Genomic DNA, 13,112 nt, shown 5'->3' on the forward strand with positions numbered 1-13,112 from the left:
GCAGCACTCCGAATGCTAATGCTTCCAATTAAACTTGTTGGACTATAACCTGGTGTTGTGATTTTTAATTGGGCTATATTAGAGTGGAAGTTGAAGAGTGTGGAGCTGGAAAAGCACAGCCGGTCAGGCAGCATCCGAGATGCAGGAGAATCAATGTTCCAGGCATAAGCCCTTCATCAGGAATGAGGCTTGTGGCTCAAAGGGGCTGAGAGATAAACAGGAGGGGGGTGAGGCTAGGGCTGGGGGGGAGGTAGCTGGGAATTTGACTGGTAGTTGAAGGTGGGGGGGGTGGAGGCAATAGGTCGGAGAGGAGGGTGGAGCGGATAGGAGGGAAGAAAGATGGACAGGTAGGACAATTCAAAACGGCAGTGCCGAGTTGGCAGGTTTGATCTGGGATTAAGGTGGGAGGAGAAATGAGGAATCTGGTGAAATCCACATTGGTCCCCTGTGGTTTGAGCGTCCCAAGGAGGAAGACGAAGCAGTCTTCCTCCAGGCATCGGGTGGTTCGGGTTTGGAGGAGATGGCCCAGGACTTGCATGTCCTTGGTGAAGGAGTGGGGGTGGGGGGAGGTTAGTGTTTGGCCACAGGGCAGTGGGGTTTTTTTTAGTGCGTGTGTCCCAGAGATGGGCTTCCTCCACCGCCAAACCCTAACCACCTGACGTCTGGAAGAACACCTAATCTTCTGCCTTGGGACCCTCCAACCACACAGGCTTAGTGTGGATTTCACCAGTTTCCTCATTTCTCCTCCCACCACCTTATCCTGGATTCAACCTTTCTACTTGGCCCCTCTTGAGCTGTCCTACCTGTCCATCTTCCTTCCCACCATCTGCTCCACCCTCCTCTCTGACCTATCACCTTCATCTCCGTATCGCATTCCTAGCTACCTTCGCCCAACTGCCGCCCCCCCAACCTCCCCCACACCTCGCATTTATCTCTCAGCCCCCTTGGGCCACAAGCCTCATTCCTGATGCTCTAAACATTGATTCTCCTGCTCCTCTGATGCTGCCTGATCTGCTATGCTTTTCCTGCACCACACTCTTCGATTCTGATCTCCAGACACTCAGTCCTTACTTTCTCCTATATTAGAGTATAAACCAATTTGATGGGCTAAATACAGTTGAACACAGACTACAGCTGCTGGCAAATATGACTTTAGGAGCAAATCTTTTCAGTGGGAAAGGTGAGAGATCTGGCATAAAAGAGGTCAGGTAGGAAAAGCTGAAAGTTTCCAAATGATACCACACTTTAGGGCAAGAGAAAGAAAGACATGGCTGCTTGTGACTCCATGAAGGATATCTTTGTTTTATCAACTAAAAAAAGTGAAATTTGTCAGCTCATTTAAAATAAGTTCCTATTGATTAATGTTTTAATTGTTGATTTTAGTTGGGTCTGTTATTCCATTGGTGTTATTTCCATTGGCATTACGGTGATTCCTTTCTTGTAAAAAAAAAGATATCGGTCTCTATGAAAACTTCTGAACAAATTGAATGGCTTGCTCGACTGTTTGAGGACAGTTAAGTTAGTGAAGCCAATGGGTTTTAATTAAGTGTATTTAAATACCCCAGATATCATTGGGAGATTTGAATTTCTGGATGAATACTGGCGCAGTGATGTAACTATTTTTCTAGTGGGCAGCACGGTGGCACAGTGGTTAGCACTGCTGCCTCACAGCGCCAGAGACCCGGGTTCAATTCCCGCCTCAGGCGACTAACTGCGTAGAGTTTGCACGTTCTCCCCGTGTGTGCGTGGGTTTCCTCCGGGTGCTCCGGTTTCTTCCCACAGTCCAAAGATGTGCAGGTCAGGTGAATTGGCCATGCTAAATTGCCCGTTAGGTAAGGGGTAAATGTAGGGGTATGGGTGGGTTGCGCTTCGGCGGGGCGGTGTGGACTTGTTGGGCCGAAGGGCCTGTTTCCACACTGTAAGTAATCTAATCTAATCTAATCTATTGTACAGAAGTGAAATTTGGGCCACCACCTCAAACAATGGGCCTAAGCTCACCAGTTACTGTTGGAGATGTTTTCATTCCTGAAATCTGGTGCTTTGGAGCGGGTGGCATTCTAACAACTGGCCATGTAACTTATCTTTGGATCTGAAGCTTAGCTATTTAGCATCTTTTTGCCATCTTGCTATGTGGAATCTGTCAAATTGACTGAACACCTGGCTTCTACAATGATTGGTCCTTCAGGCAGAACTTGAAGCAGATTATCACTTGATTAGCCAAAAATCATTTCAAAACCAAACCCTTATATTTTGCTTTGTTGAAGATGAGGATGTCCTCTGATTATTTATTTAGTTGTCCCGAATGTGGCAAAATTTTGATATCTATTCATTTGGACAGCTTAGCCAGGCCCTACAATGTTGGATTGAATTAAGATGTGTTTGTTCATAACGCTAAAACGGCAGCTGTAATCCATCTGCTTGGGTACCTGTGATGTCATGTATCAGTGCAGTTGCACCCATGAGGTCATGCCCACATAATAACATTAAACTTTAATCTAACAGTAAATGCATCAGCAATTATAAATTATAAACAAGAGGTTTCATTGAAAAAAGGTTGATAATTGTCAGACCATGTTGAACTGTACCTGTACAAGACCAGACTATTTTGCAATCTCCAGAAATACTAATTGGCAAGAATTTTACAGACGTTTTCTGTTTTTTCCCCAATTAGTTTCCAATTTATTTTAAGAAATTGTTGCAGTCTGGTTACTTGTTTTCTGCTGGGAATTAATTTCTGTATAGTGAATACATTTTGTTTGACATATTCAATCACATTCCTTTCACCCTCTCAAATTGCCATTCTCTTACCCGCTGGTGACATTGCCTGTAAACTCAGCCTTGACTTCAAGAACATGACATTGAATCTACAACACAACTTAATGGCTAAAATTTAAATTCGTAAATAAGAATCCGTCCTTCAAGCTTGATCCACCACTCGCTAACATTATGACAGATTTTCAACCTCATCTCCAGGTTTCTGCACTCCATATCTTTCAATTCTCATACTTAAAGATAAATCTACCTCTGGTTTGAATATGCTGAAAGTGAGATATCCACAATACTCCAGGATAAAGTGTTACAAAAATTGAGAAGCATTTCAGTGATGAAATTCGTGCTCACTTGGACAACTGACAGCTTCAGAAATTGTAACTGCCAGTTTAGACTCTGAAGCTGGAAAGTGTCTTGCCAGCAGCTATACTATTCAAGCTCCTTAAGAATTTTTTATTTTTCAATTTGATCATCTCTCATTCTTCTAAATTCAAGAAATATATGCTTCAATTATGCATTCTGTTATAACGACAATCCTTCATCGCAGAAATTAGACTAGCTCACTTTCCTATAAAAAGTAAATTCTTTTGATAAGAGGACCAATGGTATGCAAATTTCTCCAGAAAGGTTTCACTCTATTTGGTTTGTAATAAATGCTAACAGACCATTTATTTTTCTAATTGGTTGCTGTACCTGCATATTAACTTTTAATTTAGATTAACAAAAGCAGGAACCCCATGTACAAGGGGTTAAAAAGGATCTTTAAATTTCAAATTTACTAAACTACACATTTTATGAAAATGTATGGAAATCTTTAACATTCAGTAAATGGGATTGGTAAACATGTAGAACTAATTTTCTTTTTACTTTGAAACTCCTATCCTATTGCACTTCAGATGCTGCCCATTTACCATCCCAGTTATTACTGACCAACAATGGATCCTAATTCCTGAATACCTTCCGTTTAAACTAGTCATCTTTGCATGATCACTCGTGCCTTCATTTCTTGGATGTCACTTTGCCACTTCATTATTCTCTATCCCACTCCTTTAACTATGCTTTGCTCTTTCTCTGACTTTTGTGCATTTCAGTCCACAGCAACCATGAGTTAGCATATGTTCAAACACTCAGAGTCATAGAGTTGTACAGCATGGAGACACTCTTCGGTCTAACTCGTCCGTGGCGGCCAGATGATATTCTCCATTATTCTAGTCCCATTTGCAGGCATTTGGCACGTATTCCTCTAAACCCTTCCTAATCATGCATCCATGCCCCTTGTGATCTTATAAACTTCTATAAGGTCACCTCGCCACCTAAAATGCCCCAGGCAAATATCCCCAGCCTATTCAGCCTCTCCCTACAGCTCAAACCCCCCCCAACCTTGGCAGCAGCATTCCAAATCTTTTCTGGACCCTTTCAAGTTTCACACCATCTTGCCTATAGAAGGGAGACCAAAATAGAACAACTGTTATTGTTTGAATGTTACATCCTTTTTACACTATGTAAGTATATATCTATAGCTAAAATCGAACCACTACACATGAATTTTGGCTTTCATTGCTGTCTTGTTGTTGTTGAAGCAGGCCATTTGTGAGAATAGCAAGGATTCCTTTACATTCAAGAGATGATTCAAAGAAAGCAGAAGCCATCGGAAGTCCAAGTCTAATTGAGCTGATTGTTTCTGTATTAGTAGTGTGATATGTTGTACTGCACAGAACCCATGTACCATTTTTGGTATGCTTTATTTGTGTTTACAGTGGTTATTTCTGTTGGTAGTGCTCAAGATCATCTTTGTCTTTCAATTTCCTGACGTCTCATTCTATTTTTATGTCTAACCTTCTATCTGTTCATTTGGCATCGTTATCAGTTAGAGGTCCATTTACTATTTGGCCTAGACAAGCACATGCAGGAAATAGCACCAGTTGAAGAAATTTGAGCTCTGGATTTGCAATTCAAGTGACGGCGGGAGTCACTGTGATTCAGAAAGCTACGAGGATAGTATGTTTAGAGAAGTGATCATGTTGCCAGCTAGAAGATGCAGGCAGTGAGGAAATAAATGCCAAATGGTACTGGCTATCTTGCAGGTAGTGCAGCCATCCACAGAGACGGTCTGCTCCTAATTATGAGGGTGATAGTTCATCAGAGAATGCTAATTAGTGAGAGGAAACATTCAGTCCATATCTCCCCTGTCATGTCCTGTAAGAATTGTTTAAGCTTCAACAAGATCACTTTTCATTCTTTAAAACTCTCCAGAAGACAGACTCTCTTCATAAGGCAAAGATGTTGATGCAGTAATTTGTCTTTTGAATCTCGATCGACTTTGGTAGGTACAACCCATGTATAGGAAAATTGAGTGAATGAATAAGTGACCGAAAAGTGGCTTAGGAGGAAGGGTTTTAGATTTATGGTGCAGGGAGAACCTGTACAAGATGACAAGTTATAGAGTAGCAGGACTGGGATTAGTAACCTTACAGGCATATTTGTTAGTGTTCTCAGATAGGTTCTCATTCTCCTCAAGCTAACTTGGACCCTATGAGGTTATTCAGATAAGAAAAACAACTGGTTATGGAAAGTGGGAAAGTTGTAAATTCACGTGGGAGATAATAGAAACAAATCGCAACATCAAATAGAGAAAAAATATGAAAGCAGGATTTAAAGGCTATCTATCTGAATGCATGTAGCATAGACAAATTGTGAATTAATTGCACAAATAGATAGAATTAAATGGTTATAATAATTGCCCTCCATCGCAGAGATGCGGCTGCATATGGACGAAGGCTGAGAACTGAATGTTCAAGATTTTTGATATTTGTCGTAAAGGTAAACAAAGGAAAAGGGTGTGTGGTAATGCCAATAAGAGATGGCATCAATACATTAATGAGGGTCTGTTAAGGTGAAGTTAAACACCATGGGCAACCAGTAATAGTAGTTTATGGTCCATCAAACAGTAGTGATAATTGTTGGGCATTGTATACAGCAGCAAATCAGAGATGTAGATAACAAGTATAACTCAGTTATAAGCAATTTCAATGCACGTTTCTGCTGGATAAATGTAATATGCTACAATTCTGTGGAGGACAAGATCTTTAATTGTGTGCAAGATGGTTTCTTTCAAGCACTGTGTTGAGAAACTAACTGAGAAGCAGGCTATTTTACATAACTATGCATTAGGAAAAGGTTAATTATTTTTGTCGAAGACATTTTAAGCAAGAGTGACTGAAATATGATTTAATTTTCCATAAAGTTTGCAAATGATGCTTAATCCAAAACTAGGATCTTAAATCCAAACAAATGAAACTGTTAACATGAAAGAGGCCAAGATGACTATGGTAAACTGGGGAAAATGTCTCCATGTACAGTAGTAGATTGGAAATGTTTAGTATTTAAAGACCTTTTACATGGCATAGAACAAATATACATTCATGCCCTTAAGGCAAAAAAACCCAACAGGAGAAATGAGTCAACTGTAGAGGTTGATGATTAATTGTATTAAATCAAAGGAGAAGACTTATAAAGTTGTTAAACAGTAGTAGTACACTGAGAGATGAGAGCATTTTAGCATTCAGCAAAGTAAGAACAAAACTGACTATCCATATGAACAAGTAGATTTTGGAATGGTTCCTGCAGATCGATAGTAGAAAAGGTAGCCCTGTTATTTAAGAAAGCACAGAAAATGAAAATGAAGAACTAGTCATGACAACCTGATGTCAGTAGGAAAAATACTAGGATCTATTATAAAAATAATTAATACATGATCACTTAGAATGTAATGATCTGATTGGGCAGAATCAGCATGTATTCATGAAAGGGAAATTTTGAGACAAATTTGTTGTTTAAGGATGTTACTAGTTGAATAGGTAATGAAGAACAAGTAACATGGAGTATTTAAATATTCAGAGGCTTTTGATAAGGTGCCAGATAAGAGGTTAGTAAACACAGTTCAAACACACCGCATGGAGGTAATCTACTAACATGGATTGAGGATTAGTTGATGAAAAGCAAACAAAGTAGGAATAACTGGGTTATTCTCAGGTTGGCATGCTGTGAATAGTGGGGTTATCAGTGCTTCAGTCCAGTGGTTGAAAATCTCAACAAGCGCTTTGGTTGTGGTTACCAAATGTAAGTTTGCTGATGATACAGAATCAGATGGAAATATGTATTAGTGCTGAGGATATAAAGAAAATTCAAAAGCTTTGTCATAGGCATATCATGTCTGTCCCTCTACCTGCTGAACGGGACATTGATGAGACCACTTTTGGAATACTGCATTCAGTTCTGCTCTCCCTGCTATAGGAATGATGTTGTTAAATTTGAAAGGGTTCAGAAAAGATTTGCAAGGATGTTGTTGGGATTGGAGAGTTTGTACTATAGGGAGAGACTGAATAGGCTGGAGCATCAGAGGCAGCGAGGTGATCTTATAGAGGTTAATAAGATCATGAGGAGCATGGATAGGGTGAAAAGCCAAAGTCTTTTCCCCAAGGTAGGGAAATCCAAAACTACAGGGCATACTTTTAAGGTAAAAGGGAAAAGTTTTTTAAAAGGGATCTATGGGACACCTTTTTATGCAGCGGGTGGTGCATGTATGAAATGAGCTGTCCGAGGAAGTGATGGAGACTTGTACAGTTACAACATTTAAAAGACATCTGGATGGGTATATGAATAAGAACGATTTAGATGGATATGAATCAAATGCTGGAAAATGTGACTAGATCAGTTTAGGCTATCTGGTCAGCATAGACAAATTGAACCAAAGGATCTGTTTCTGTCTGTACATCTCTAAGTTTGTGAAATTACATGTCAATCCATAGAACAGTGATGACCTGCCCAAATCTTGTTCTGATAAACCATGATGTGGAGGAGCTGGTGTTGGGCTAGGATGGCTAAAGTTAAAAAATCAAAGCACCAGGTTATAGTCCCAAATATAACCTGGTATTTTATGATTTTTCACTCTGGTAACCCAAGCAAGTTTAGTACAATGGGTCTCTTGTAACTTTAGAAAAATGACCATTTTTTTTCTATTCTATCAATGTCTTCCTAAAAGCGTGAGAGATTTGAAAGTGCCATAAAGCTACATTGCAGAAGCTAAGTGGCACATGTTTACATCTTATCACTAGCAACTTAAGATGGCCTCTCATCTGGGGGATGATGGGAAAGCTACCATTTCTCAGTCGCCGAAGTCATTCATTTTTGCCTGTGACTGCTGTATCCATTGTTATTGAAGTCGAAAATCTTAATTCAGTATCCTTTACTTGGAACCACTCTTTGCAAATGGAAAAATATTGATAGCAGCAGTTTCTTGCTCCCAAAATAAAATTGGTAGATCGCTTCTAGTACTGGCTAGTTATTGGGCCATTGTTTTATTCTATTATAATGTATCATTATTGACGAGACCAAACTCCCTCAAAATATATTAAGAAGATAGTCTAGATGCCAATTTTTATTTTAGGGCAAATGTAAGGTGTGTTCCAGATGTAATTTGATTGGGGAAATTACCAAGCTTGAACCAAAACACACTTTATTCTTATATTATACTTAAAATACAAACAAATGAAAGATGAATTGGAATAATTTAACTCTATTGGAAAAGTTAATAGAATAATAGATTATCTAACCACTAAACAGCAACTGTACCAGTACAGTAACATCCAATAAACACGCTCTTAGCAAAGGCAAAGTCAGTAAAATAGATTGTCTCTCGTGTAATTCTCCAGTCCAGGAGAAAGGAACATCAGTAGAAGACTGTGTATATGTAAGAGAGAGAGAGAACTCGAGCATTCTTCTGTAGCAAGGAGAGATGTATAGCAGCTTCCAAACCCTGGCAGCTATTGAAAGTGAAACAAAATTCCTGTTCTGTGGGAGCTCAACTTCACCCCTTCATGCTGCCTCTATTGTTCTAACCATTTTTTTAAAATACCCAAGACTTCACAAGCTATTTATTGGCTTGCAACAGACCGCTCATTACCTTTGACTCAACCTCTCCATTTAAAGAACCAGGACAAAATACACCTCTCAAAGCCATGGTATCATCATAGCATACAATCTTCATATGATTTTCAATATCTCCCTGTAACTTAATTGTCAGAGTGACGATAAGTGGAAACAAAGGTCAAGAAGTATTTCTTCTGGTAGTATATTCCCAGCATATTATTAGAACAAATCAAAGCTACAGGTGAGAATTAATCATGAATTAAATTGTACTTCCTAGAATCAAAAATTTAAGGCACAGAAAGAAACAATGCAGTCAATCAAATCCGTGCAGATGGAAAAGAGTATTCAAACTTAATCTCATCTTTTGCTTTTCAAGGTGCTGTAATTTACATGGTTGTGGACCAAATATATAAATTACTAAGTTATATATTAAATGTGATTTGGGTTTCTGCCCTTACCAACTTTCTAAAACCCTCTATATAAAAGGAAATGCTCTTCAACACCCTGCTAATCTATTTCCAACTAATTTAAATGTATAGTTTGCACACGTGAATCCTACCAGAATCTCTTCAAATACTGTTTTGGCTGTTTTGGAAACTAAAGCTTTACTAATCAAGTCATGTTATCCTGTCTTGAAAGACTTGCATAAGCATCATACATAAATCTGACAGCTGATTTAAGTCATGCTTAACTGCACTAACGTTATTTTAATTTTTCTGATGGCAAGTGTATGTTATTCTTGCAGCTGATAGTTATAGAATGCTTGAACTCCATAATCACCCAACGACCCACCTTGACTTAAAGGATACACCTATAATGGTTTGGAGCAAATTCAGGTAGCCTTTTCTGATTGGACAAAGAGAACAAAGCAACAACTCATTAGTCCTAGGAGTTTTTTTTAAAAATGTATACTTCCAGCTTTGTTTTTGAGACTTTCCATGGTTTTCAAAGTTTTTACCTAACCTTTAGGTTCTATACTTATGGAGTCATAGAAATGTACAGCACAGAAACAGACCCTTCAATCCAACTCATCCATGCTGACCAGATAACACAACCTAATCCAGTCCCATTTGCCAGCACTTGATCCATACCTTTCTAAACTCTTCCTATTCATGCACCCATCCAGATGCCTTCTAAATGTTGCAATTGTACCAGCCTCCACCATTTCCTCAGTTATTATCACTTGGCTACAACACATGTACAAATTTGAGCACATTAGTGGTCACAGAACTATGTTTGGTGGTGCTTCACTTTTAAAATAAATATTTTCCTTGTGAACAGTTGCACAGGTACTGAATGCCCTGCCTTGCCCATGTAATAATTCATTACGATTGTTCTGTCGACAGTGTTCTGATTGGCATTTCAAGAGGTACTGCTGTCAAGTCTGATTGTGATCTCTTTTGATTCTTGTGACTACTTATATTTTTCTAGCAGGGATCACTAATGGTTAGTGGAAATAGTGGATGATTCATTTTTTTTCTACCCCTTACTTGGAGTAGTGATAAGTTCTCAATCCACACTTCTTTCTTTTTCATTGACATTGCATCTAATGGGGTGGGATGTACCTGACCCAACATGAGATTCACTATATTGATGCAGAAGCATAAACTGTGAGCATTCAATAAAAGAAACAAATCCACCTCAAATCTGCCTTGGGTTGTTTTGAACAATCTCTATTTTAGCTCAGTGAGATGATGGTAAAGACTTCTTGAAATAATCAGCTCCAGCCTGCCTTACTGGTTTTCCTGTGTACAGTAAATGGTCATGCATGAAGTGGAATATAAAGTTGAAACAAATTTTCCACCAAGTTCAGATCCAAGCAAAGAAGTGAGATTATTTGGAGCGCGTTGTCCTCCTAATGCAATTGAAAGGGCACTCAAGACTAGACAACCAATTATGATCAAATTTAATATTGTCAGAACTTGAACAGCAGTTTTATAGTAACATTGTGTCGATTTTTCTGAGGTACTTGGCTTGCTATTTCAGTGATCAGGTCAATGTAGCATGCTAGCCTAAGTTTATATTAATTTCTACTGTCAGGAGCCACATAATTAATCTGGATTTGGTTAATGTTCCAGAGTCAGTACCTGCAGTTAACTATTTTGAAAAAAGCTGTTGGAGAGGGGAAACCGATCTGTAATTACTCATTCTTTATAATTTGACTAACTCAGTGTGGAACTGGTCACCTGCTTTCAAGCTTCACCTTGTGACTCTCAATCTTCCTTTCAACACATGCTCTTAGTTGGCACAAGCTGGACTAATACATAATTTGATGAAATATAATTAACTGTATTCTGTGTAAACTGTGTTTTACTTTCGCACATTAGGTGTATGAAAGTCAGAGATCTGTGATTACACTTTGGTGCCTTGTTTAATATTGAACTTCTTTGTTGCATGGCACCATGTGAGGCTAATTTTGAAGAAATATGTTCTGATCTCTTGCTTTGCTACTAAAGCTTTCCTGTTCTCCCAATACAGTTGGTGAATTCGTCAGTGATGCCCTCCTTGTCCCAGACAAATGCAAGTTTCTACATCGGGAGAAGATGGACACCTGTGAGAGCCATCTGTATTGGCACACTGTAGCAAAAGAGGTAGAGTCATTTTGCTGAAAGGTTCTCCAGAGGCTAAGCAAATAGTTGTCTAAAAACTAGTGATTTTGAATTCCTTATCTTTTCATGAGCTAATTGTTTATGATATGGTTTTCTCATTTGAATTGAGTGTATTTGTGATGGATGTGATATTTTGGCAGAGCTGTCAGGCATTTTTTTCTGTTCTTTTGAAGAAAGAATCTTTCTCTTCTCCCTTGAATTATGTCATTGGTTGATCAACTGCTTTTAATGCATAATTTATTTGTGGAGACTATAAGAGGATACCTTTAGGGTTTTGGGTCCAGTGACCCCCTTCAGAAAATAGGTGTTTTGAAGAAGGATCTTTGGACCTGAAACATTAAATCTCATTTCTCTCCACCGTGCTGCCAGACCAGCTGTGTTTCCAGCAATTTGTGTTTTTTGTTTTCAAAGAAGTGGCCTTGGGAGTCTTGAGCATTAGCTCTGTACTGTATGAGGTTTCATGTGAAAGTTCAAACGTGGGCAGACATGTGGCTGATTGCATCCATAGCACCAAGTCCAAAGGGCACGCATGCCAGACAATGTGTGGCAAGTGACAAGGAGCCAATGAGGGAAACACCTGCTTGAACCTATCCTTACCAAACTACCTTTACAGATATATCTAATTAAAACTGTATTTGTATGAGTGGTAACCTCACAGGATTTGCTCAATTGTGTTGTGTGGGTCTACCACTATACTAAATGTAATGGAAACTCTTCCAGCTGAAGTGAATCTAAATTGGGTGTTTGGAAGGTCCTGGGCTAACAGCAGTTGCAAAACTACTCCACAATAAACTAACAAACACGTGGCCCAGCATATGCCTCCATCTAAACTGGGATCAGTTCTAGTTCATCAAAGAATCTAGGAGATGATGCCAGAAGCAGCAGCAGATATATTAAAGTCATGAACTAACCATGTGAAGCTGCAACACGGGATTAAAGGAAAAGGTTCCCTAGTCCTAGAGGAAAATGAACTGCTTTTTAATTAGACAACTGATCGTGGTTAAACTGGGGTTCACCACATCTCACGCAAGGGGAAGATTGAGAAGGTGGGACCTTCATGGTGACCTCAGACAGTACAGAAATTGAACCTGCGCCAGTGACATTGTTTTATATCACAAACCAGCTGACAACTAACTGACCTCCAGGATGACATGCATGCTAAACTATGGATTGAGAATGCTGTACGTGCAGCTCAGTGATTCGATAATCAATGGGTCAGATCAAAGCTTTGAAGTCCTGTTTTGTCAATGTTTGAATGGTGGTGGGCAATTAAACAGCTGACCAAACGGAAATGTGTCATAAACATCCCCACCCTCAATGATGCCCGAGTCTTGTGTCACTGCTAAAGACATGGCTGAAATGCAGAACCATTTATAAGATGCACTGCATGAATTTACCAAGACTTTCAAATCTACAACTGCCATTATCTAGAAGGACAAGGGCAACAGTTACATGTGAACACCATCATCAAATTGTGGAATTCTCCCCCTAAAAACACTGAGGATGTACCTCCACCAAATGGATTGCAGCAGCTCACTACTGCTAAGTGACAAGCAGCTAGGGATGGGCAATATACGCAAGCCCAGCCACATTCACATACCAGTAATAAATTTTCAAAGAAACTTCTTGAACCAGAAGTACAGTTTGGATGATCCATCCAGGCTTGCTAATAAATCTCCAAGATCTCATATTTCAGACTTCAACTGATTTGATTCAGTTCATGTAATTGTTTAAAACAGCTGGAGGCAATGATACAGCAAATAGTTTGGGACCTGACAGCATTCCAGCAGGAGTATGAAAGACCTC

The 13,112-nt window shown here is 39.3% G+C and overlaps 1 protein-coding gene across 4 annotated transcripts in view; it reads left to right on the forward strand.

The window, feature by feature from the left end:
• The window catches only part of appa (amyloid beta (A4) precursor protein a), a 169,744-nt gene that overhangs the window by 87,469 nt on the left and 69,163 nt on the right, over positions 1-13,112 (forward strand). For all 4 annotated transcript variants that reach the window (XM_072585731.1, XM_072585734.1, XM_072585730.1 and 1 more), the window contains exon 4: positions 11,176-11,288. In XM_072585731.1, coding sequence (XP_072441832.1) covers positions 11,176-11,288 — 113 coding nt within the window. The remainder of the gene's footprint in view (positions 1-11,175; positions 11,289-13,112) is intronic.

The sequence above is a fragment of the Chiloscyllium punctatum genome, chromosome 15, assembly GCF_047496795.1.
Source record: "Chiloscyllium punctatum isolate Juve2018m chromosome 15, sChiPun1.3, whole genome shotgun sequence".
NCBI classification, from domain to species: domain Eukaryota; kingdom Metazoa; phylum Chordata; class Chondrichthyes; order Orectolobiformes; family Hemiscylliidae; genus Chiloscyllium; species Chiloscyllium punctatum.